The 26,134-nt window shown below is 39.7% G+C and overlaps 2 protein-coding genes across 2 annotated transcripts; both read left to right on the forward strand.

Moving 5' to 3' along the window:
* The first annotated feature begins 7,436 nt into the window (after positions 1-7,436).
* On the forward strand, positions 7,437-9,191 carry LOC149181430 (uncharacterized). Its single transcript, XM_089416613.1, has 2 exons — positions 7,437-7,918; positions 8,093-9,191. Exon 2 carries the CDS (start codon positions 8,490-8,492, stop codon positions 9,186-9,188), a length of 699 nt encoding a protein of 232 aa, XP_089272739.1. The 5' UTR covers positions 7,437-7,918; positions 8,093-8,489; the 3' UTR covers positions 9,189-9,191.
* A 10,482-nt stretch (positions 9,192-19,673) lies between these two features.
* On the forward strand, positions 19,674-20,292 carry LOC149181431 (uncharacterized). Its single transcript, XM_089416614.1, has 2 exons — positions 19,674-19,803; positions 19,928-20,292. The coding sequence occupies exons 1-2, from the start codon at positions 19,686-19,688 to the stop codon at positions 20,290-20,292; spliced, it is 483 nt and encodes a 160-aa protein (XP_089272740.1). The 5' UTR covers positions 19,674-19,685.
* The last annotated feature ends 5,842 nt before the right edge of the window (positions 20,293-26,134 follow it).

Consider the following 26,134-nt stretch of genomic DNA (forward strand, 5'->3'; position numbering starts at 1 on the left):
TAAAATTGGATGTAATTGTGTAGAAGAGAATGGTCTTTTTTATCATTTGCATTCCTCAATCTAATGAACTAGATAATCCTTAATTGTGTAGAAGTGTAGCTTCTACTATTAAACTAATCAACATATTGTATCCTTACAAAATTTACATTGTGATGTGGTTACAAAAATTATGTCATGCCACCCCTATGTTTGATGGCCTCCATTTCCTGCATTGCCCAAAATTGTTGAGTTGACTACTTGACCCAAGTATGGTGGACTACTAAAGATTAGTTGATTAGGATGTGTCTGAATGTTTCCATATGCTTGACTCTAATTTCCTCCTTGTAGCCATGGAGGGACTGAGTAGCCCAAGTGTCCACTTATGCCATTGAGTGCAAGTGTCATATAAACACATTTAGGATTTAAACCTGCACTAGTAGGGGTATAAGAGGTGGGCATAACCCCTGTCTGATAGAGGGGGACTTGGATTTTAATTAGGTCTTGGTATGATGGTGTGTGCTCTGCAATGTGGTCCATCATGTTGGACAACATCCTATTTTCCTCAAATTGGCCTGGACCATAGTTTTCCCTACTTGTCACCCCTACTCCTTTTTCCAACAACTGTTGAACCTTTCTTGCCTCCCTCTCTTGCCTTGCCAATTGTTTATGATGTTCCTTATCTTCCCTTGCTTTTTGTATTTCCAACCTTTCCTTTGCTCGAGCTTCTACTACTGCAGTCCTTGTAGCTCTATTTTCCTTGGCCAACTCCTTTTCTCTCTTTTTAGATTCCTAAATTTCATTTTTTTTACATTCAGACTCAAACAATAAATTCATATAATCTTCATATGTGAGCAACTGTGAACTCCTCCCCAAACGAAGACAATATGATGTTGAGTGCCTTGATGAGGTCTTCACTCTCTCTATTGGTAGCTTTAGGAATGCACCAAGTATTCTCTGCTTTGATGTCCCATGCTCCTCAGGACCTAACACTTGGCTTTCAACCTCAGGGACAATTGATTGGCCCCCATTGTTGTCTTCTTCAGGTACTTCATGTTGAATAAGATCTCTTCCATTGACCCATTGGTGGTAGACACATTAGGCATGTTGATATTCATCATGGCCTCTGCAAACCATGATGGTGGGCTTACTTGGGTTGGCATGCTCAATTGCTCATTGTTTAATCCTGTTGCATTATCATTTGAAATAAAGTTTGCATTTTTGTTAAGTTGATCAACTACCTCATATGGAATATCACATGAAGAATTGGTCGGTGGTTCATTGGGAGTGACAACCTCCATGACATTGACAGTTGGTTCATGATTGAACTGCGTCTCACTCACATGTTCATCATCATTACCATAGAAGTGCCCTTCAGAAAGGGACATTATACCTTCAACAACAACAACATCTTCTTGACCATCAACATGGTCTTGTAAGTTCTCTGCTTCTTGACCTTCCACATAAAATGCTTGGCTACAACCAGTATCATGCATAAGAGCATCAACATTAAGTGGCCATATACCAGTCCTCCTAAATCCAACCTTGATATTAGAAGGTGTGAGAGCCCTTTTAAATGCTTTACTTGCAAGCTTAGCTAGCTCAAACCTCTTTACTTCCACCCCTAGATTCTTTACCATCCACGAAGCTCGTTCAACCTTGAAACAGTTCTTGAAATGCCCAAACATGCTGACATCAAGGGGTTGCAATCTGTGAGTGGTATGAGTTGGCAATGTTAACAGGTCAATGCCCAAATTGTTGGCCTCCTCAAATATCTTCACAACCATGTGGCTTCCATGGCCATCTAAAATCAGTAGGTGTCTGTTTTCAGGCGAGACACCACCTGGTACAGATGCAAAAAAGTGTCAAAGCCAATTCAGGAATAGTTCCTTTGTCATCCATGCATGGGGATGTGCATCCACGCATGCACCTGGTTCACATTTATGCATATAGTTTTTTAGTTGTGTTTTACCTTTGAATAGATAAAATCTCGGGATTGAAGAACCAACTACGTTAACACAACAAAGAATAATGATCCACTCCCTGCTCTTAGGCAAAATCTTAGGCACATTTCTACTCCCTCTCTTGGAAATGACCCACATACTACAATTCCTTCCTACCTGTAATCATGTTTCATCACAGTACCATATATGGTTTGGGGCATATGAGTGTTGCTCATATGTAGCATAAAGAGTGTTAAAGAACTTGGACACAATTGTAGGGTGTAGATTTAAAGCCCCGTCTTTGTCAAGGCCCTCAGTTGTATGTAACACAAGGTCTGGATGCCTTTTTTAAAATCCACTCCACCATGATTTACCAGGAAACCCATTTTTGAAGGGGTTTGGACTCCCTTGACAGATTTGAGCTACTGTGGATTTAAGTTGTATAAGCTCTAACCCATGTCCCAACTAGACCATCTCCTTACACCACTCAACCACCTTGTACTCCTCCTCTTCACTCATAACTGTAACAAACCCTCTACACTTTGTATTAGTCAATCCAAAGATCCAATAATGTATGTTAGAGGCAGCAATACCATGTTTTTTTGTAGAGGCACAGATAAACTCGATGCCATCAATTGTAGCTAGCATGTCTTGCTTTGTCCAACCTCTGATGGCACTATTTTTCTTTGTTGAACTTGCACCTTGCACTGTGGTTGAAGGTGGCTCTATGATTGATGGTGGGATAGCATGATCTGCCACCATAGTGTCCTTTTCAACGACATTACTGGGCACATTGGGAGCATTCACATCACCCCCCATCCTCATTTAATGAACTAGATTGTAGTTGGCCCACCCTCACCCCTCGCCTCCTCCTGTTCCTTGTACGATCTGCAATAGAAACTCTTGGCATGGCTGCAACAACTTGCAGAGTTACCATGAAATTCTGATTTTAAAAAACTGTATTAGAAAACAAGGTAATTCATTGGCCTTTGCAATCAATGAGCAACAACAATCAATGCTTTATCTATATATTGTAACATAATACATCTCGGATCTGAAACTCATAATTGGAAGGGTTTTCGCACATAAAATTTCATACTACAATAGGCTTGGAATATTTAAATTCATAGAAAGAAACAAGAAATCTAGAAAGAAACAATGAGGATTCACACATAAAAATTCTTTCTAGATTTCTCTTGCATGGTTGTGGGCTTTATTTGATTGATTTGTCTAGGCTATGAGGATCTTCTAAGGTCTGTTGCATGTTATTGATAATTGGAGTGTATTTTTTCAATCACTTGTAAGCTTACTTCTCCTCAACACTGACCTATTGCAGATTGTCGAAAAATATCAGGTCTGAAGCATTTCTATTATAGTGGTCTGGTATTGAATTTCAAGGGTCAAATTTGAGGTTACAGTGGCATTGACCCTTTCTTGCATTTGAACTTCTTTATTGATTCTTAGAAGATTTTAATAAGTTATCAGGAAGAGCTATTCCTTTTTATTTTTGTAACAACTTTGACATAACACAGTTTCTTCAATCCAACTATTTTTCTATGTCCTCAAATCATTGTTCTTGGCATTCATTTTATTCACAGTTGGTAAAAATATGAGTTATTAGGAATAGCTCTTCCTTTTTATTTTTGTAACAGCTTTGACATAACACAATTTCTTCAACCCAACTAGCTTTCTGTGTCCTCAAATCATTGTTCTTGGCATTCATTTTATTCCTAGTTGGTAAAAATATGAGTTATGAGGAAGAGCTATTCCTTTTTCTTTTTGTAACAACTTTGACATAACACAGTTTCTTCAACCCAACTAGCTTTTTGTGTCCTCAAATCATTGTTGTTGGCATTCATTTTATTCCTAGTTGGTAAAAATATGAGTTATCAGGAAGAGCTATTCCTTTTTATTTTTGTAACAACTTTGACATAACACAGTTTCTTCAACATAACTAGCTTTCTATGTCCTCAAATCATTGTTCTTGGCATTCATTTTATTCCTAGTTGGTAAAAATATGAGTTATCAGGAAGAGCTATTCCTTTTTCTTTTTGTAACAACTTTGACATAACATAGTTTCTTCAAGCCAACTACCTTTCCGAGTCTTCAAATCATTGTTATTGGCATTAATTTTATTCCTAGTTGGTGAAAATATGAGTTATCAAGAAGAGCTATTCCTTTTTTCTTTTTGTAACAACTTTGACATAACATAATTTCTTCAACACAACTAGCTTTCCGTGTCCTCAAATCATTGTTATTGGCATTCATTTTGTTCTTGGCATTCATTTTATTCCTAGTTGGTAAAAATATGAGTTATCAAGAAGAGCTATATAGAGTAAGGGTTCTTAGTTGTAGTCTCTTTATGTAGTTATTCCCTTTCAAATTCTAAAAGTCTAAGGGTTTAGTTCTAGTTCTTTTTGTTCTTGCAAGTCAAAGCCTAAGTCAAAGGCTAAGTCCTACTCTATCCTAATTATTATAACTAAACTATATAAAATATATCTTGACATCTAATTCCTTCTTTCACTTATCTTATAAAAATCATACTATCTAATTATAGTTCCTCTAAATACTAACATAAATACAAGAAGGTATCTCCTTTCTATTCAGGATAAGATATTTCCTTACAAATACATACCCTATAAACTAAAAAGCTCCTAGAGTTTATATAAAGAGGAAGTAACAAATTGGTGTCTGTTATATTTGACTTTTCTTTTCAGCTTTAAACCATGACTGGCTTTCACAATCTCATAGGGATCACTGGTAACTCCCCTCTGATGATACAATGATAAAATTAGTGTAGGTCACAACTTTCAACATAAACACCTTTAACCTTATATATTTGTCTATATATATCTCTTCATAATCAACACTTTCTTTCTCAACTCATAACCCATACTACTTGTTACATTTAATTCACATGGTATATGATTTCCAGACATTGTAAAGACAAGTTTATGTAGGACCTTGACAGACCTTAATGGAGATAATATAACATGTTCTCACAACTATTACAATTTGGGTTTTCCACACCTAATGGTGCACTATATGCCTTCAATGTTGCCCCCTTATATGCAAAAGCTCAACATAGTCCATAAATCAATTGAATAGAACTGTGATCTGTCAGTTTCTGGTCCAAATTATCCAACTTATCCAGTTTCAGTTCTTCTCTAATTGGAATAGCTAGTCTTTTCAAATCATAGGCCTTTAGTGTTGCCTCTCCTCTATAAGTTTGTTCTACCTCCTTAGGTGCATCCCTTCTTGCATTTCCAGGCCCCCTTGCTGCCTTCTCCCTTCTCAAATTTGGTGCATTCAATCTTTGTCGTAGCTCATATTTATTTCTCACATCTGCCATGATATTATCAGACACCATTCTAAGCTGGGTAGGGGACAGGTTAAAGGGATGGTCATCATTTAAGTACACTTCCTCCTCCTACACTTCTTCTTCCTCCCCCATCATGAGCAAACCAGTGGAATCAAGGGAAATAAAGTCATCTGCTACCTCTACATTATCATCATGATTAAATAGCATTTTAATGTCTATGGGCCAGTCTATAGGATCTTAAACACCTTGCTCATAATATTCCTCATAACGAAATAAATGATTATCTGTTGCATCTCAATTGTCTAATTCCTTGTAGTTCTGCTCCTGCAATCTTGTAGTTATCTCATCTTAATTTGATATTCTAATAATTAAAAGAGAATTTCTAAATCAGTGGGTCTGTTATTCATTTAGAAATGCTTCTCTAACCAGACAGTGAATCTACCTCACATCAAAATTTTCTCTTTGAATTCATAAAGTTCCTAGGCCATTCCCTTCAGGAGGTCACAAATCTCCTCCAAGTTGCTTCATTTCCTTCAAAGAATAAACATGATCTTGCACTCTGGGATGCATCATCTTCAGGATTATAAATTTATATGTTTCCTTCTTTAGTAAATCTCCCTAATTTCAGAACCATCATGATGTCAGAAACCAGGTCCCTCATTTCCTTGTAAGAATAAACACATTCTTGCACTCCCTAGAAGCACCATCTTTAGGATCTTATGTTTCATTCTTTTCTGTACTATTTATTACCCATCTCAAGGATCAGACGTTTCCTTCTTTTCTATAATATTTATTACCCATCCCAAGGATCATATGTTTCCTTCTTTGCTTCATCATCCTTTCACTACATGACTGTGAAATGATATTCTTTGCTATTATAGTAGTTTGATATTGAATTATAGGGGTCAGATTTGAGGTTACAATGACATTGAATTTGGTTTCTAAATCAGTGGGTATGTTATTCATATAGAAATGCTTCTCTAATCATATCTTGTGATCTGTTTAACAAGTGATATTGGCTATAATGGCTTTAATTTACCCTTGTTTATCAACAAAAATAACATTATTCAACAAAAATGATAACATTATTCAACAAAAACAACCCTGTATGTCTCCAACAACGGATGGATAGAATGAATGTAACACTGTGCACACACTCTATTTGTATTTCTCCAACAACTGATGAATGTTTGTATGTCTCCAGCAGTTGATGAATAAAATGAATGTAACATTGTGCACACACTCTGTTTGTATGTCTCCAACAACTGATGAATAGAATGAATGTAACAGTGTCTGAACACTCTGATTGTATGTCTCCAACAACTGATGAGTACAATGAATGTTTGAAATGAAAACCAGTAAGAGTTGATGTTTTATAGTTTTTTGATATATAATTTAATTGGTAGGGAAGATTGGCATGAATTGCCATCTCCCAAATTCAAATGTGTGGTCTGGATTGATTTGTACATGATCAAATTGCTAATAATCTTTCATGGATGATCCTTGTGCTTTCTTGTGTTTAATTCCTGAATTCAAAATGTTGGTGTGTTTAATACTTGAATTGAAAGGGTTGGTGTCATTTATTGCATCCTCTGAACTAATTCCTGAATTGAATGTTGTCATTTATTGTCTTCAATAGGTTGAATGGTTAAACACACATGTACATATAGCTGACACACATTTCACCTATTCTTGTGCAGACACTACTGAGCAATGGGGTGTGTTGCTCTAGTGGAAATCAATCACTGACTATTTGATGGGATAGGTGTACTCCTCAATAGAATTCAATGGAGTGTTTTGTACTGCATTTTGACTTATTTGGTAATTCAAAGTAGAGGCACTTGAGACATTATGTCTTGTCAACTTGTGATGTTGAGGTTTGGTGTTTGACACTTGTTTGCCCAATCAATATATGAGCCCATTTTGAACATAATTATATAACTTATATAACTTAATATAAACTATGTATGTGCATCTTTTAGATGATTTATGATGATTTTTTGATAGATCTGTGAGACCAATACTACAACTAGTATTGGTCCCTGCATAACAATAGAAGGCTCTCCCCTACTAAAACGAGTATTCACCAGATATTCACCTATGATAAATAAAAAACAAAACAAGTGGAAGTTTCCATCCATGAAGGTGGGACACACTACATCACATTTAAACCCCTAAGGTACAATAATAAGATGGGGAAAAAGCACCCGTCACGAGAGACAACATTCCCTTTAGGTGCTTCCCACCTTTTTCTGAAACCTATTTCTATTTTCTCAAGAACACTCATAGGTGCTTCCAACCTTTTTCTGAAACCTATTTCTATCTTCTCAGCACCAGATGGATACCTGAGAGACAACGTTCCCTTTAATCCATGGCAAGTACACTCATAGGGGCTTCCCACCTTTTTCTGAAACCTATTACTATCTTCTCAGCACCAGATGGGTTCCTTCATATTTGGCGATCGACGCTCCATGTTCCTCCTCGCCCTCTGAACGCCAATGGAAGCTCGCTCGTCAATACCCTCTTCGCCAAACTCGTGGATAGTGACGACAGAGATATCAAATCGGTGTTGGATCAGCAAGGAAATCTCATGCTCAGGAGTGACACTTTGTTCTGGGAACCGCTGCTCAAGGCTCTCAAATCATCAGCTTCCACCTCATCCAACAGAGTTCAACAGGTACGGATTTGCCCCATTTCCACTCTGTCTTTCCTTGGAAATGTCTGCTGATATTTTCACTACAGAACATACATACAAATCCATGTGTGCATGTTTATGTAAGCACACAGACACAGTCACAATTTTTCGGATAAATGTTGGAACTGGTTTAACTGATGGTTAGGACCTTGACAGGTTTTAGAGTGGAAAATGGAGAAGCTTTTGAAAGAATCAAACCGAGATCCAAGAGAGTGGGCCAGACAGATTTGTTTAGCAGGAAGGGTAAACAATATCCAATTAGCTGTTAAGGCTTTCAGTTTAATGGAGCTGCAACAGATCAAACCCAATGCCACAGTACTTAACTCCCTCATTTATGCATATGGATTTTCCAATCAGATTGCTAGGGCTCTTAGTCTGTTTGAGGTCATGGAGAGAACAGAGGACTGCCGACCCACCTTGGTGACATACAATACAGTTATATCCATTTACTCTCACTTGGGTGATCCCCACAATTTGCAGACATCACGAAGCTTGTATACGAGCTGGATTTTCGCCGAATGCGGATACTTTCAAGTACCTGATTGTGGGTTTCATGAAAGCTGATAGGTATGATCTGATGGATTTATCTTTCAAAGAAATGATATCCTGTGGTGTGACACCGAGCATGGCCACGTTGGAGGCTACAATGGAAGGGTTTTGCAAGAAGGGTCTTATAGACAGAATGAAAGAAACTTTTAAATTCATGATGGAAGAAGGCTGGACCGTGAATGAAAATATTGTACGCAATATGTTTCAGGTGTATGCTAAGCTCCAGAGAGTGGCAGACATGGAAGAAGTTTTGGGTATGGTGAAAACATTTGAGAATTCACAGCTTATATCAGAAATACACAATAAAATAGTAAAAGCTTATGCTTTGTCTGGCGAATTGGATGATGTAGAATTTTCTGTGGGAAGAATGTTACAAAATGGGGTGATTTTCTCATGCCCCAAAGTTGTGGAAGCTATTATAAGCTGCTATTTTCGTCATAAGGCCTACAACAGGCTTGAATTATTTCTGAATCGAATAAAGGAAGTGTACAAGCTTGCTTACACTACCTATGATCTTTTGCTGAAGGAGTATGCAAAAGCTGGACAGTATGAGAAGTTGCAAGCAGTTGTAGAGCGTATGAAGGAAGTGGGTTTCACTCCTTCATTTGCAATCATTCGGAATTTACAGTATTTGGAGCAAACAGAAAAAGGGGAACAGGATTTCAGAGGATTTAATAGGAAATCAATTGAGAGCTCTTCTTAGTAATATGCTATTTCTTTCATTTTTGTTTCTCTGTATTGGGAAATTGAAATTTTTCCTTCTAGCATTGCCAGCATGTCCTGTTATGAGCCACTTTGATATAATGCATCTTGCAAGATTCTTGTTTCATGGGATGGGAACCTACAAAACTTTACAATCTGCAAACAAATAGAGAGGTACGTGTATATATTATAAGGTCTATTCCCGCTAGTGACATATTGATATGCCCTTTAGTCCTAAGGAATTAAGGAATCCAGTATGCCCTGGGTACTGTCCTTGGAACAAGAGGAAGTTCCCAGAGGTTTCCTCTGATATATAGTCCATTTTTTTATTTTTTTTTTAATTTTTTTATAGTCTGATAGGATACATGAAAAAGTTCTACTGAGATTAGGTTAATCCTGTATAGTGTAACCCTTTGAGGGCCATATAAGTCCAGTTTGATCTAAAATTGGATGATGCCAACGAGTCTAAGTTCTCCTAAAATTTCAGGATGTTTTATCCATAGGTCTATATAGTAACCTGTTATTTTGCATATTTTATATAAACTTCCATCATTCATAAAACACAGGCACTAGCCTTATATGCAAAGTTAAACAGATCAAATGGATAGAGTATTCTGGCACAGGGTCCTACATGTATGCACATATCGAAAGAACAACACAATGAAGGAACCGGGGAATTGTGTTATTCATTCATTGCCCTTCTTGTATTTTGCATACAGTGGTCTTCCCATCAGAATATATCTTCTTTAGCTTTCAACAATTTTTATAATGCCTTTCTATGATATGTACTTCTGGTCAACACATGCAAACCCTATGTGGAATATTATGTGGAAGCAGATACTTCTCAATTCATGGAAACTACCCATTGGCTAAGAAGCTGTGACTGTGCGGTATCTATTCCACCAAATTCACCCTGGAATTGCACATGGCCCCAACCGCATGAAACTGCCTGGTTACGCCAATGAGATGATCCACAAGAGATGGACATGTTTCTGGGTTGATTTGAATCTAGGAGGGTGTTACACCTCATGTTGTATGATGTTCCACATTGTTATTTTCATCACATCGATGGACATTTGTTCTTAGAGGTACTATATGTGATTTGATGGGGTACTACATGTCATTTGATGGCGATCTAACCTTTTCCTAAGGTTGGATGATGATTTAGATGTAGTAATCCCTTGGTGGTGGTATACCTTAGATTGGTGTTAATTTTTGGTAATGTTTTTATGCTTAAGAGCAGTTTACTTCAATTTCTTAGTTAACCCAATATCAATGTTCAGTTTAGCAATCACATTAGCATGATAGTAAAATACAGATAGAACATAAACATAAACAATAGAAGACAAGCCAAGAAGAGAACACAAGATGTGGCACCAACCAGGCACAAACCCCAATGTTGGGAAACCCTTGATCCTTCTTATATTCTTCAATAGTTCAGCAGATAGAGAGATAGTACAAATATACAAAACTGATATTTATGACAGCAGTAGAAAGTCCATCATTATGCTAATGATGACTGTTCAAAGATGCAGCCCTGAATTCTCATGACAGTCTGCAACCAATCACTAAGAATGTTGAAGCATACCCTTTTAGGAGATCATCAATCTAGAAGCCTTCAACATAATACAGCTGCAACATTCCTCTGATTACTTGCTGCTCCTGCAATTTCGGTTAGGGCACAATAGGCAGCCCTTAACCTTCCATGCTGTCAGCAAACTAGCTGTCCTAAGGACTCCTACAAGTTGCCCATCAAACTGTCTCAACACATACAAGATACACTTCAAAATGTGTGCACTAGCTCACTGTTCTAGGGTAATTAGGCTGCTGCAATTCTGGACTGGTTAGGGCACCCAACCACAGTCCCTAACAACCCTCAAACTAACCCAGAATTGCTTCCTCTTGCTGCGGTTGTCCTTCAATAGGATGCTGCCCTCCACGCTGCTCCTTTAGGGCAGTTTCAAGCCCAATGCATGGACTTGTCACCCTAAAACAGTTGCTGCACCCTCCAACAAACCCTCCTTGCCTCGACCTCCAAGAACAGGGCCTCGGCCCTCCAACCAGTCACTCTGTCCTCTAAACGGACCCCTGAAATAGCCCTCAAATTTCCTTGCTGTCCAGTCTTCTCCTTGCTGTGGCTAGGGCTTCCTTTTGGCTTCTTCTTCCTTTCCTCTTGCCGTGGATATGGCCTCTCCTTGCTGCAGAATTAGGGCCTCTTGACTGTGGATAGATGACCTTAGATTAGGTCTCTCTAGGCTGCGGCTAGATGTCTCCATTAACTGTGGCTAAGGCTTTCTTCATGACTGCGGCTAGATGTCTCCATTAACTGTGGCTAAGGCTTTCTTCATGACTGCGGCTAGGGCATACTCTTGGATAACCCTTTCCACTTCGTCCTCCTTGTGAGAGGATAAACCCAAACGAGTGGAGAGGAGAGATCAAGAGTGATGAGTGTATCAAATGACTATTTATAATGCAACGTTGAGGTTGAGCTGGGGGTTATTTCGTTGCTGGCCGACCTTGACAAAGTGTCAATAATACAAATAAATTCATATCTCCATAAATACATGTCGGAATTGGATGATCTTTGGATCAATCTTACACCTCTCGGAGAGAGGAATCCAAGAAAAATATCAGCTGTCATAAATAAGATGACCCACATGATGTTTGGCCCTAGTTGCCAATTTTAACACTCCCTCTCAACTAGGGAGAACTCAATCTTGCTAATCCATCTTCCAGTCTGTACTATCTCTGCCATCAATGCAGTGCCTTGCACTGCTCTGCTGAACTATGAAGAAGAAGAAGTGATCAAGAATGTATCATACAATTCTCTATTGACCCGAAGTCAGTCCCATATAAAGAGAGTGTCTCATACCACTCTTATTGATCTGAAATCAGTTCCAAATAAAGAGTGTGTCTCATACCACTGTTACTGATCCAAAGTCAGTTCCAATTGATTCCAGATCAATATAGGTCATCCTAGCATACGGAGTATAGTAGTACACGATGCATCCATCGGTAGTACTATGGTTCCTATCCTCATTTCCCTGCTCATTGGCCAGATGAGAGGTACTTCCCATGAGTCCTAGACCGCATGGGTAGGATGTTTCAGCAGGAGAAGGATGAACCACTCATCCTGCCTACATGTCGCCATGGGTTATCCCAAGGGAAGGCTGAACCACTCACCTTGTACACAACAAATCACCAGGGGAAGGCTGGACCACTCACCCTATGATTGTGTCTCAGTAGGAGAAGGATGAACCACTCATCTTGCCTACATAGCAAACCACTAGGGGAAGGCTGAACCACTCACCCTATGGTTGCTCATCGCTCCAAGAAGTAACCCATGCTCCTCGGAGCTCCCAGAGCTCAATATCCATATCATACAAGATCCTTAGGAGAGGTTCTCTCCACAACTTCTAGTCGTTCTCGAAAAGTCAAGAATTTGACCTTTCCCAGGGGTTTTGTCAGAAGGTCGGTGACCTGCTCATCAGTCCCAATGTGATGGACCCTTATTGCTCCTCGTTGTACCATATCCTGTATAAAGTGGTACCTGATGTCTATATACTCGGAGCGATCATAAAACACGGGATTCTCCGACAATCGGATCCCACTCTGGTTGTCGCAGAGGATCACGGTGGTATCCAACACATGTCCAAACAACTCACTGAAGAGCTTCCACAACCAGACAGCTTCACATGAGGTTATACTCGCAGCTATGTATCCGACCTTAGTAGTGCTCAAAACAACCGACTTCTGTTTCCTGCTCTTCCAGGATATCGAAGCAGAATCCAAAGAGAAACAACACCTAGAATTGTTCTTGCGATCCATCACACTGCCTGCCCAATCAGAATCAGAATAACCATGCAACCTCACATCTCTGGTAGTGTATCTCAGTCCATGAGTGATTGTGCCCTTAAAATATCTCAGAAGATTCTTGGCACCAATCCAATGTGTGTGATGAGGCTCAACCATATATTGGCTCAACGTGTTAACTGCAAAACATATATCCGGATAGGAGTTCACCAAGAACATCAGTGCTCCAATGAGTTGACGATACTCAGAAGCATTGCCCAATTCAAGTCCGATAACACTACCGCATAACTTCTTAAAGTTAAGCTTCATTGGGGTAGTCACAGGCTTGCAGTTCACCATTCCAAATTTGGAATCCAACTCCCTCTTATGTTTGTAAATGAGAGGGTCTGCACCTGTCAGAGAGAGGTCATTCTCATAAGGTACCAGTATGAGAGGTCTATCATCCACAACCTTAAAGAAAAGGTTTGGATCGGCTTCACTCCTAGTGAATCCCAACTTCATTAGATAGCTATCGATCCTCTCATACGAAGCCCGGGGTGCTTGCTTCAAACTATAGAGAGCTTTCCTCATCCTGCTTATATTCCTGATCATGAACTTCATGCCCCTCGGGTTGTTCCACATCTATGGTCTTGCTATTACTTGAAAGATTGCCCTCGGTACATCCTGGACAGATACCTTCATGCTCTTCTTTGAACTCGGGCATCCCTGTCACCATATGTCTCACATTGGGTAGGGCCTTACAATGAAGATGGGCAAACCTCCGGTGCCTTAGTTCAGATTGAAGAGATGTATCGCAGGACATGGTCCCCATTGGACTTCCTGCATCTTGATACAAAGTGCCAACCTTGAACCCAAGAGTAGAAGCATCTTTAAAATTCCTTTTCCAAACACGTATCTTTCCGTCGATGAATGCAACCTTGTAACCTTTGTTTTCCATTGTCGAAATGGACACTAGGTTCTTCTTGAGATCACGTATATAAAGAACTTCTTATAAATGAATCGAGTTACCCTTATCCAATTGAAGAGTAACATTCCCTACACCCTTTACGGGATAGGTGGCATCGTCCCCAAGAATAATCTTCAAGTTTGTCTCCTACTCTATCAAATTAGAGAGAGCTTCCTTGAATCCGGTGAAGTTCCTTGAAGCACCACTATCAATAAGCCAATTTCCCAAAGTGTCCGGAGGAGAGGTAGTAGAGAGGGCCGATATAAGATAATACTCCTTTTGCTTATCAGAAACAACATTTGATTCTTCATACTTGGAGGGTCGACCATTTCCTTGATGTCCCGCATTCCTTTTTCCTTTGCCATTGTACCTGTAGGCTGTCATTCCTTCGATCGTTGTTGTTGAAGTTGCCCCTGGAATGATTGTGATCATCATCATGTGATGTGTCCCTTCTATTTGGACACTCCCTCGCATAGTGGCCAAACCAATGTTACTTGGGAGCGGGAGCGGGAGCGAAAACGGGAGCGGGAGTGACCATTTTCAGAAGCTCCCGGTTTGGGAGCGAATACGGGAGCGATTTTTTAAAAATATATATATTTTTTATGTTTTTTAATTTTTGATACATATATGTCAACAAAAACATGTAGAATAATGAATTAGATATAAAAAACATAGAGTGATCATTGAACCATATCACATCAATCATCTAGAAATTATAATCTTCATCAACCATGTCCACAAGTTAGTAAAATACATATTACAACTGCAACATATTGAGTTTCGTGAATCATGATTCATCAAATTCAATCTTAAAGTTTCAACTTCAAGCTTTCAAAATTGAAAATTCAATATATAACATTTATCATCATTGATCACCAAAGTTGTACTTGTAAGCTAAGTTTAACCATTACAAGAAGTAATATCTTAGATATTTCTAAGTCCTAACTTCTAACTGTTAACATGAAATTAAATGTTATAAAATGAAACATGAATAATAAAATGAAATGAAACAACTTTAGTCTTTCACGAAGCATCATATTTATAATTCACAATCATTACCAATGAGTTATAATTGCCAACTTCAAACTTCAAATTTTTATTGTCACAGTCATATATTGTTTACAAAAAATATCATTATGATATGAAAGAGTCAAGAGTCAAGGACTCAAGACTCAACAGTTATGAAAACTAATAGAAACTAGAAAAGACAAGTAAACTGTAAATCTACATGTGGCCCTTGCCACAAGAGTCTCCAGGAGTATAAGCAGGTCATGGTGGTCTTCTAGGAGTTTCCCGCACAGACCGACGACCAGAACTAGAAGGCACATGCCCTCCACGTGAGGGTGTAGATGGAGGTGGCGACAACAAAGGAACAAGACTTGGACCTCGAGCACTGCTATTGGATGGTGGAGGTGGAGGTGGCATGGCTGCTGCAGCTGCAGCTGCTTCATCTTCATCCCTTATAAGTTCCTCTTCCAGTTCTTCAAGATGCACTATACCATCCTCCAAATTGTCATCCTCTGGGTGATTGTCCCAAATTTTATATGTGGGATCCTCATAAGCCCAATCACAGTAATGACTCAACAACCTCAAGTTGTAGTGCACATAAGCCAAGCTTTCTGCTCAGTTTTCATTGAGTCTGTTTCTTTTCACATTGTGTATGAAGTTGTAGGTGCTCCAACACCTCTCTGCAGAAGAAGTATTCACAACCTGTGATAGAACTTTTTTTGCCAATTTTGGCAAAAGTCCATGGCCACCATATGTTTCCCACCATGTGAGAGAATCAAATCTGTCTCTGTCTTCCATTGCATGGAAGGTACCAAACAAACCAGTGCCACTGAAGTATTTGCCTATTTCAAGGCGCACAGCTGCACATCCTCCCTGTTAGGTATCAACTTTTCTAATGCTTGCAACTATCCACTAGTTACCTCTGCATCTAAATGGGGTTTGGTCCTAATCCCACCCCCTGGTGCAGGTTGGCCCAACCAAGATGTAGAGTAGTATTTTGGCGTAAGGATATACGCCAAGCAATGTAGTGGAAGATTAAGTCTATTCCACCGTTCACACGCACAATCATGAATCAGTTTGTACAAGTCGAGATCTCTGTTATGAACAATATCTTTTATTTGCCCCAACATGGTATCCATTTGCTCATACACCTCGCTAATCACTGGTTTGTCTGTATCTGCAAACCGAATCATGTGATAAATGGGCTTGGTGAAATCCAATACTTGCCTCACACTTGTCCAAAATTGACCATCAAGGGCGGCCTTCTCCACCAGTTCAAAACCTCGCCTGTCAGCTGCATTTGTAGCCCTTTCCTTTAATACCTGCTAATGTGGACTTGATACCATGCTAGCCAATGACTCTCTTACCTTCAAAAGGTGCCTGAAGGTGAGGTAATAGCTACCAAATTTGGTCTTTGCAATCTTCAACAACTCCAATCTCGAGTGACTGCGGAAAAGACCATGGGTATTGCTATGATTTGTAATAAATTTTATCATTTGTTTGCCTTTCTTGTACAAATCACCAATCCATTTGTATTGTGCATTTTTGTTCTTGACAACATCATGCATTAGAAGGTTCAATGTGTGAACCAAACATCCAAACCAAAATATGTTGGGGTATTTATCCTCAATAATTGCTCCCGCTGCCTTACAATTAGGAGCATTATCAGTGATGACTTGGATGACATTGTATGGCCCAATACGGTCAATTGTTTCAAGTAATGCTTCTGTAATGTTGATGGCGGTCCTGAACTTGTTTGAGTAATCATGTGCAGTTAGAAAGATGGCACCACTAACAGACACAACAAGAACACTTATCAATGGCTTGCCTTTTACATTTGTCCATCCATCAGATACAATGGACACCCCATGGTCAGTCCAAGAACTTGTCATTCTATTCAAAGAATGTGATATTTTTGCTTTTTCATGATCAAGTCCAACGGTTCTTGCCTTGTCATACCCAGGGCTCTTGTATCCTTTAGGGGCATCATTTATGGTAGAAACCATTTCGTGCCAATAAGGTGAGTGAAGAACATTGAATGGTATCCCACATGCATAGAGAAACCTGTAAACCTTTGAATCCACATCATTCCTACACCCCTCATCAAGGAAATCTGATATGGTTCTACGCCTTAAACCTGATGACCCTGTGCCTCCATATCCATTGCCTCGGGAGCGTGCTCCCCACCCGCTCCTGCCCGGAGTGCGGATTGGGAGCGGGTTCGAAGGGGGGTGGACTCCCCCGCAACTCTGGGCCAAACTTATTGCAAGCAAAACATCTGCCCTTCCTTCCACCCTTAGATCCGGGCTTTCCATTGAAATCATTGTTTTAGGACCTGATCGAATCAATTCCGAAATGGCTGAGTCAATCCAAGTTGAAGGCTGACCGGGTTGACATGGCGGGCGACTCGGTTCGGCCGGCTGGGTTGTTACTGAGTCGGCTGAGTTGGATACCGACTTGGCGGACTCGGTAACAACCCGACTGGCTCGACGGACTCGATAACAACTCGACCGGCTCGGCTGACTTGGTAAGAGCGGCTGTAAAGCAGATTTTCTTTACCCATCTTGGGTTTTTGGGGACCCCAAAGGCCATTCTAATATGCCTTTGGGTTTTTTGGGATCCATTTCCCTCTCCCAAACCTTATAAAACCTACCCAACCCCTCTCATTTCCTCACAGCAATCTCATTGCATTTGAGTGAGAACTAGTGAGGAGTTTGTGAAGAGTTGTGGAGTTTGTTTTTAGAGCAGCAGTGAAGAGTCTTGGGCAAGCATTGTAGCAGGAGTGAGGAGCTTCTTGGGCAACCATTCGAGCAGTAGCCATTGGAGCAACATTGAGGAGTTGGTTTGTTGGAGCAACATTGAGGAGGCAGTTTGTGCCTAAAGGTATTTTTTTTCACTTCTAAAAATCTGGTTTTACTTATTTATTTTTTTTGTGCAAATCTGGAAATTGAAAATAGTGTTTTTTGTGAAAGAAATGAACATTGAAGCAATGCGATTTTTTTTGTTTCCATTTTCAGATTTTTTCCTTTCATTTCCAAGTCAAAAAATGGCACCTAGAGTGAAAGATGCTGCTTGGGCATATGTTGAAATGGTTGATAGTCAAATGCATTGCAAATTTTACCATAGAAAAATTAAGGATGGTCCTGGGGGCATTAATAGGTTGAAACAACACTTAGCAGGGATTAGAGGCCAAATTACTCCATTTGAATCACCAGAAATTGGGGAGATTAGGAAGGAGTTGTTAAATAGCTTTGAGAAGTTTAAAGAAGAAAAGGCTAGGTAAAAAGAAATAGAGGTTGAAATTGGGAGGAAGAGGAGTGTACAAAAAATGATGGCTACCAACCCCCATTTTGATTTTGAGGGTTTTTTTTCTATCCCTTGTACTGATGCATCCAACCCTTCCGATATGTTTCTCCCTCTTTGGAGTTTATTCAAGAAAAGGGTAAGGGTAAAATGAAAAAGAAGGGTGATATGAATATCAAAAGGTATTTCACCGTCACACCCTCCTCTCCATCAGATGCACATGGTCCCGAAGCTAATAGAACTTTGCAGCCCACTTTAGATGACCATTGGAAGAAAGAATTGAGGGAGATTGCTCGTGATTACATATGTAGATGATGGTATGACGCTGATATCCCCTTCAATGCTTCCCGTTCACCATATTATGAGCCTATGTTTGATGCCATATTTGCTGTTGGAAAAGGCTTCAAAGGCTCTACTATGCATGAGATAAGGGGGTATCGTTTGCAGAAAGAAATTTCCTCCATTAATGAGTATTTGAAAGATTTCAAAGACTCATGGGCAAGAACATGATGTACCATCATGTCAGATGGATGGACTGATCAAAAGAACCGTACCATCATAAGCTTTCTTATCTTTTGCTCATAGGGAACCGTGTTTCTAAAATCAGTTGATGCATCTGATAGGGTGAAAGATGGACAATTGTTGTTTCAGCTATTGGATGAGGTTGTTGATGTGGTGGGGTTGGCTAATGTTGTTCAAATCATCACAGATAATTGCTCTAACTATGTTCTTGCTGGTAAAGTGTTAGAGGAAAAACACAAAAGCATATTTTGGACCCCATGTCCTGCACATTGCATAGACCTCATGTTTCAGAATATTGGCAAATTAGATTGGGTCAAAAACATTGTTGATCATGTCAAAAGCATAACAAAATTTATCTACAATCATTCATGGATTTTGAGCCTTATGAGGAGACACACAAGGGGCAAGGATATTATTAGGCCCGCCATCACTAGATTTGCTACTCATTTTTTGACATTGCAATCTATGCTTTCACAACATAGAAACTTGCAAAAGATATTTTCCAGTGATGAATGGAATCAAAGCCAGTGGTCTCTCAAATAAGAAGGCAAATAATTGAAAAAGAAAGTTAATGAAGGAATATTTTGGAGAAAGGCAACAGAGTTTGTGAAGGTTGCTGAGCCAATAGTTAAAGTGTTGTGGTTGGTGGATGGGGAAAGATTGGCTATGCGCTTCATTTATGAGGCTATGGATCAAGCAAAGGAGCAAATAAAGAGGACATACACGGATAAAGTGGCTAAGTATGGGCCCATTTGGGCAATCATTGATGAAAGATGAAACAATCAACTCCATCGCCCTATACATGCAGTTGGGTATTTTTTGAACCCACGGTATCATTATAAAGCTCTGGCGGTAGGAGCTTTGAGTGGGGAGGTTAGAGATGGATTGATTGACTGTATTGATCGCATGATCCCATTGGAGTGTGATCAACTGGAGATACATCGACAGGTCACAACCTTCAGCAAAGCCACAGGTACCTTTGGGAAGAACCTAGCAAAGATTGCAAGGGAAGCAGATGAGCCAGGTAAACACAAATTTCAATTTTCAAATTCTTAATACTTATTTTGTTAAATCGTTTATAATTTGAAAGTTGGATATAATTTGTAATTTTGTTGAGCTAACTCATTACACTACTATGTTTTTTGCAGCACAATGGTGGGAGGCTTTTGGTAGCCATTGTCCTCAATTGCAAAAGTTTGCAATTCGTATTTTGAGTCAAACTTGCAATGCCACTGGGTGTGAGCGCAATTGGTCTGTCTTTGAGAGGATTCACATGAAGAAGAGAAATTGTTTGGATAAAAAACGGTTAAATTATCTATTCGATGTACAATACAACCTCCGGCTCAGACGCAACCAATTGCTGAACAAAAGACCTGATTCAGATCCCATTGTGTTGGAAGAGATTGATCCAACATCAGATTGGGTAGTGGAGAGTCATCTAGCAGAGTTTGATTCTGATGAGGAACTTGATTTGGATTTACAGACGGTGGTATCACTCGAACATAATGTTTAGTTGAATGCAGATCCACTTGTACCAACCTCAGGGCCAACCCCAAGTCCTCCATTTGCAAGCACTTCCTCTGCTCAGCCACGACGGAAGCACATATCTCGTCTGTCTCAGTAGCCACTAGCTGCACAGCCTGCTAGTGCTACCACTTCTACAATTACAGTTGGAGATGATGCTGAGGAGCCATGGGCTTCCTTGTTTGACTTTGATTCAAAGGTTGAGCCAGATGATGTTGGCTCCTCTAGCAGTAGCCAATAGTATTGGTCAATGGTGACTAGTGATGTTTCACAGTTTACTTTTGTTGTAGAGGCCATTTTTAGCCTCCTTGGTTATGTGTTTTTGTTTTGATCTCTATACCATCATCATGTATGTATTGGACAGTGCACTGGGTGCCATTTTGATATAATGGATATATTCATGAGCCTACTTTGATCATAATGAAAATTTATAAAATTATGTTTTTTTTTTTGTTATAAAAAAATAAATATTTAATGTATTTTTTACAATGACCGAGTCGAAATCAAGCTGGCCGAGTCGATACCGAGTCGGAGTCAGAGTTTTAAAACATTGATTGAAATGACCTTTAGACCCTGCATTATTTCTCCTTTTGACATGAGCGGAGAAAGCAATGGGGTTGCCTCTATTAGAAGGCATTTTTTGCTCCACCATTCTTGTTTCTTCTTGAATGCATCTCGACATTAATTCTTCAAATCTCGGAATTCGATCATTATTGAGAATAGTGGTTCCAAATATATACCACTCAGGTGGGAGCCCTCCAAGGGTAGTGTTAGTAAGTTCCCTGTCAGGGATGACTTCTCCAATTGATAGAAGATATTCTTTATCTCAGTGATCCTTAAGAAGTAGCATTAAATATCCTCGTCCTTGCCTTTCTTAATATCCTTCAACTTATTTTTGAAAAACAAAATTTGATTTGCATCACTAACCTTGAACATGCTTACCAATTTATCATAGATCTCCTTGGAGGTGTTTAGATCAGAGATGAAGGCCACCAGACGCATGTCAATGGAATTTCTGATAATCTTCTTCGCTTTGACTTCACCCTTGGTGTACTTGTTCTTTGTGCAGCCGGTGCATTTGATTGGAGGCTCAGGGATTTTACCCTTCACATAATCCAACACTTCTTGTTCTTCCAATGTCAGATCAAGAGACATCTTCCATCCGTGATAGTCTGACTTTTCACGGAGCTTGTTTTCAGCCAGGAAGTGGGATGAGGAACCCATTGAGCCTTTGACCTTGTCCAACTGTCTTCTGTGATTGCTCTTTCACTCTTGCTTGGGCTTTGTCTTCACCTCACCTTTGATACCATGTTAATTTTTGGTAAGTTCTATGCTTAAGAGCAGTTTACTACAATTTCTTAGTTAGCTCAATATCAATATTCAGTTTAGCAATCACATTAGCATGATAGTAAAATGCAGATAGAACAAAAACACAAACAATAGAAGACAAGCCAAGAAGAGAACACAAGATGTGGCAACAGCCAGGGACAAACCCCAATGTGGGGAAACCCCTGATCAATTCTTCTTGTATTCTTCAATAGTTCAGCAGATAGGGAGATAGTACAAATATACAAAACTGATATTTATGACAGCGGTAGAAAGTCCATCATTATGCTAATGATGACTGTTCAAAGATGCAGCTCTGAATTCTCATGACAGTCTGCAACCAATCACTAAGAATGTTGAAGCGTACCCTTTTAGGAGATCATCAATCTTGAAGCCTTCAACATAATACAGCTGCAACATTCCTCTGATTACTTGCTGCTCCTGCAATTTCGGTTAGGGCACAATAGGCAGCCCTTAACCTTCCACGCTGACAGAAAACTAGCTGTCATAAGGACTCCTACAAGTTGCCCATCAAACTGTCTCAATGCATACAAGATACACTCCAAAATGTGTGCACTAGCTCACTGTTGTAGGGTAATTAGGCTGCTGCAATTCTGGACTGGTTAGGGCACCCAACCACAGCCCCTAATAACCCTCAAACTAACTCAGAATTGCTTCCTCTTGCTGCGGTTGTCCTTCAATAGGATGCTGCCCTCCACACTGCTCCTTTAGGGCAGTTTCAAGCCCAATGCATGGACTTGTCACCCTGAAGCAGTTACTGCACGCTCCAGCAAACCCTCCTTGCTCCGGCCTCCAAGAACAGGGCCTTGGCCCTCCAACCAGTCACTCTGTCCTCTAAACGGACCCCTGAAATAGCCTTCAAATGTCCTCGCTGTCCAGCCTTCTCCTTGCTGCGGCTAGGGCTTCCTTTTGCTGCAGTTAAGGGCTTCTTCTTCCTTTCCTCTTGCTGCAGATATGGCCTCTCCTTGCTGCGGAATTAGGGCCTCCTTTTTGACAGCGAATTAGGGTCTCTTGACTGCGGATAGATGACCTTAGATTAGGTCTCTCTAGGCTGCGGCTAGATGTCTCCATTAATTGTGGCTATGGCTTTCTTCATGACTGCGGCTAGGGCATACTCTTGGATGACCTTTTCCACTGTGTCCTCCTTGTGAGAGAACAAACCCAAACGAGTGGAGAGGAGAGATCAAGAGTGATGAGTGTATCAAATGACTTGAGGTCTCTATTTATAATGCAACGTTGAGGTTGAGCTGGGGGTTATTTGGTTGCTGGCCCACCTTGACAAATTGTCAATAATACAAATAAATTCATATCTCTATAAATACATGTCAGAATCGGATGATCTTTAGATCAATCCTACACCTCTCGGAGAGAGGAATCCAAGAAAAATATCCAGCTGCCATAAATAAGATGACCCACATGGAGTTTGGCCCTAGTTGCCAATTTTAACAGTTGGCCATTATGTTTGTTGTTATCATGGTGGGGTTTCTTAGGGAGAATATATTTTATTTACATGATACAACAATTTATTAGAGTGCGCCCCTCATTTGCACACATGTTCATGGTGATTTAATCTGTGGGTGACTATTTGGAGGGCGACTGTGGTCTTATTTTAGCATTAACCTTTGTGCACAATAACTATTCAATGGTTTAATTGATCTATATATCTAGATCAAGGTTAATAGCTCAGGAGTGACACTTTGTTCTGGGAACCGCTGCTCAGGGCTCTCAAATCATCACCTTCCACCTCATCCAACAGAGTTCAACAGGTACGGGTTTGCCCCATGTCCACTCTGTCTTTCCTTTGAAATGTCTGCTGATATTTTCAATACAGAACATACATACAAATCCATTTGTGCATGTTTATTTAAGCACACAGACACAGTCACAATTTTTCGGATAAATATTGGAACTGATTTAACTGATGGTTAGGACCTTGACAAGTTTTAGAGTGGAAAATGGAGAAGCTTTTGAAAGTCAAACTGAGATCCAAGAGAGTGGGCCAGACAGATTTGTTTAGCAGGAAGGGTAAACAATATCCAATTAGCTGTTAAGGCTTTCAGTTTAATGGAGCTCAACAGATCAAACCCAATGCCACAGTGTTTAACTCCCTCATTTATGCATATGGATTTTCCAATCAGATTGCTAGGGCTCTTAGTCTGTTTGAGGTCATGGAGAGAATTCTCACTTGGGTGATCCCCACAATTTGCAGACATGGGATGAAGCTTGTAAATGAGCTGGATTTTCACCGAATGCGGATACTTTCAAGTACCTGATTGTGGGTTTCATGAGAGCTGATAGGTATGATCTGATGGATTTATCTTTCAAAGAAATGATATTCTGTGGTGTGACACCGAGCATGGCCACGTTGGATGCTATAATGGAGGGGTTTTGCAAGAAGGGTCTTATAGACAGATTGAAAGAAACTTTTAAATTCATGATGGAGGAAGGCTGGACCGTGAATGAAAATATTGTACGCAATATGTTTCAGGTGTATGCTAAGCTCCAGAGAGTGGCAGATACGGAAGAAGTTTTGGGTATGGTGAAAACATTGGAGAATTCACAGCTTATATCAGAAATACACAATAAAATAGTAAAAGCTTATGCCTTGTCTGGCAAATTGGATGATGTAGAATTTTCTGTGGGAAGACTGTTACAAATGTGGTGATTTTCTCATGCCCCAAAGTTGTGGAAGCTATTATAAGCTGCTATTTTTGTCATAAGGCCTACAACAGGCTTCAATTATTTCTGAATCGAATAAAGGAAGTGTACAAGCTTGCTTACATTACCTATGATCTTTTGTTGACAGAGTATGCAAAATCTGGACAGTATGAGAAGTTGCAAGCAGTTGTAGAGCGTATGAAGAAAGTGGGTTTCACTCCTTCATCTGCAATCATTCAGAATTTACAGTGTTTGGAGCAGACAGAAAAAAGGGGAACTGAAGGATTTCAGAGGATTTAATAGGAAATCAATTGAGAGCCCTTCTTAGTAATATGCTATTTCTTATTTTTGTTTCTCTGTATTGGGAAATTGAGATTTTTCCTTCTAGCACTGCCAGCAGGTCCTGTTATGAGCCACTTTGATATAATGCATCTTGCAAGATTCTTGTTTCATGGGATGGGGACCTACAAAACTTTACAATCTGCAAACAAATAGAGAGGTATGTGTATATATTACAAGGTCTAATATGATATGTCAGTTGGGTCCCACCTGGGTTCTATTCCCGCTAGTGACATATTGATATGCCCTTTAGTCCTAAGGAATCCAGTATGCCCTGGTTACCGTCCTTGGAACAAGAGGACGTTCCCAGATGTTTCCTCTGATATATAGTCCAATTTGTTTATTTTTTATAGTCTGATAGGATCCATGAAAAAGTTCTACTGAGATCAGGTTAATCCTGTATAGTGTAACCCTTTGAGGGCCATATAAGTCCAGTTTGATCTAAAATTGGATGATGCCAACGAGTCTAAGTTCCCCTAAAATTTCAGGATGTTTTATCCATAGGTCTACATAGTAACCTGTTATTTTGCATATTTTATATAAACTTCCATTATTCATAAAACACAGGTACTAGCCTTATATGCAAAGTTAAACAGATCAAATGGATAATCTGATAAAGTATTCTAGCACTGGGTCCTACATGTATACACATATCCAAAGAACAACACAATGAAGGAACCGGGGAATCATTCATTGCCCTTGTATTTTGCATACAGTGGTCTTCCCATCAGAATAGACCTTCTTTAGCTTTCAACAATTTTTATAATGCCTTTCTATGATATGTACTTCTGGTCAACACATGCAACCCCTATGTGGAATATTATGTGGAAGCAGATACTTCTCAATTCATGGAAACTACCCATTGGCTAAGGAGCTGTGACTGTGCGGTATCTATTCCACCAAATTCACCCTGGAATTGCACATGGCCCCAACCGCATGAAACTGCCTGGTTACGCCAATGAGATGATCCACAAGAGATGGACATGTTTCTGGGGTGATTTGAATCTGGGAGGGTGTTACACCTCATGTTGTATGATGTTCCACATTGTTATTTTCATCACATCAATGAACATTTGTTCTTAGAGGTACTATATGTGATTTGATGGGGTACTACATGTCATTTGATGGCGATCCAACCTTTTCCTAATGTTGGATGATGATTTTGATGTAATAATCCCTTGGTGGTGGTATACCTTAGGTTGGCCATTATGTTTGTTGTTATCATGGTGGGGTTTCTCAGGGAGAATATGTTTTATTTACATGATACAACAATTTATTAGAGTGCGCCCCTCATTGGCACACATGTTAATGGTGATTTAATCTGTGGGTGACTATTTGGAGGGTGACTGTGGTCTTATTTTAGCATTAACCTTTGTGCACAATAACTATTCAATGGTTTAATTGATCTTTTTATCTAGATCAAGGTTAATAGCGAGGGTGCCTTATTTTTTTGGCTTCCTTTTCACACTCTAAGGAGTTAGTTGGAG

Source organism: Pinus tabuliformis, chromosome 3_2 (genome assembly GCF_031772625.1).
Source record: "Pinus tabuliformis cultivar Carrire ecotype Pingquan chromosome 3_2, CPIR1, whole genome shotgun sequence".
In the NCBI taxonomy this organism is placed as follows: Eukaryota; Viridiplantae; Streptophyta; class Pinopsida; order Pinales; family Pinaceae; genus Pinus; species Pinus tabuliformis.

Excerpts from the sequence above, each read along its gene's own strand:
- LOC149181431 (XM_089416614.1), top strand. The coding sequence starts at position 19,686 with ATGATCCCATTGGAGTGTGATCAACTGGAGATACATCGACAGGTCACA. Across the intron at positions 19,804-19,927 it reads AAGGGAAGCAGATGAGCCAG|CACAATGGTGGGAGGCTTTT; the intron begins GTAAACACAAAT and ends TGTTTTTTGCAG.
- LOC149181430 (XM_089416613.1), top strand. The coding sequence starts at position 8,490 with ATGAAAGCTGATAGGTATGATCTGATGGATTTATCTTTCAAAGAAATG.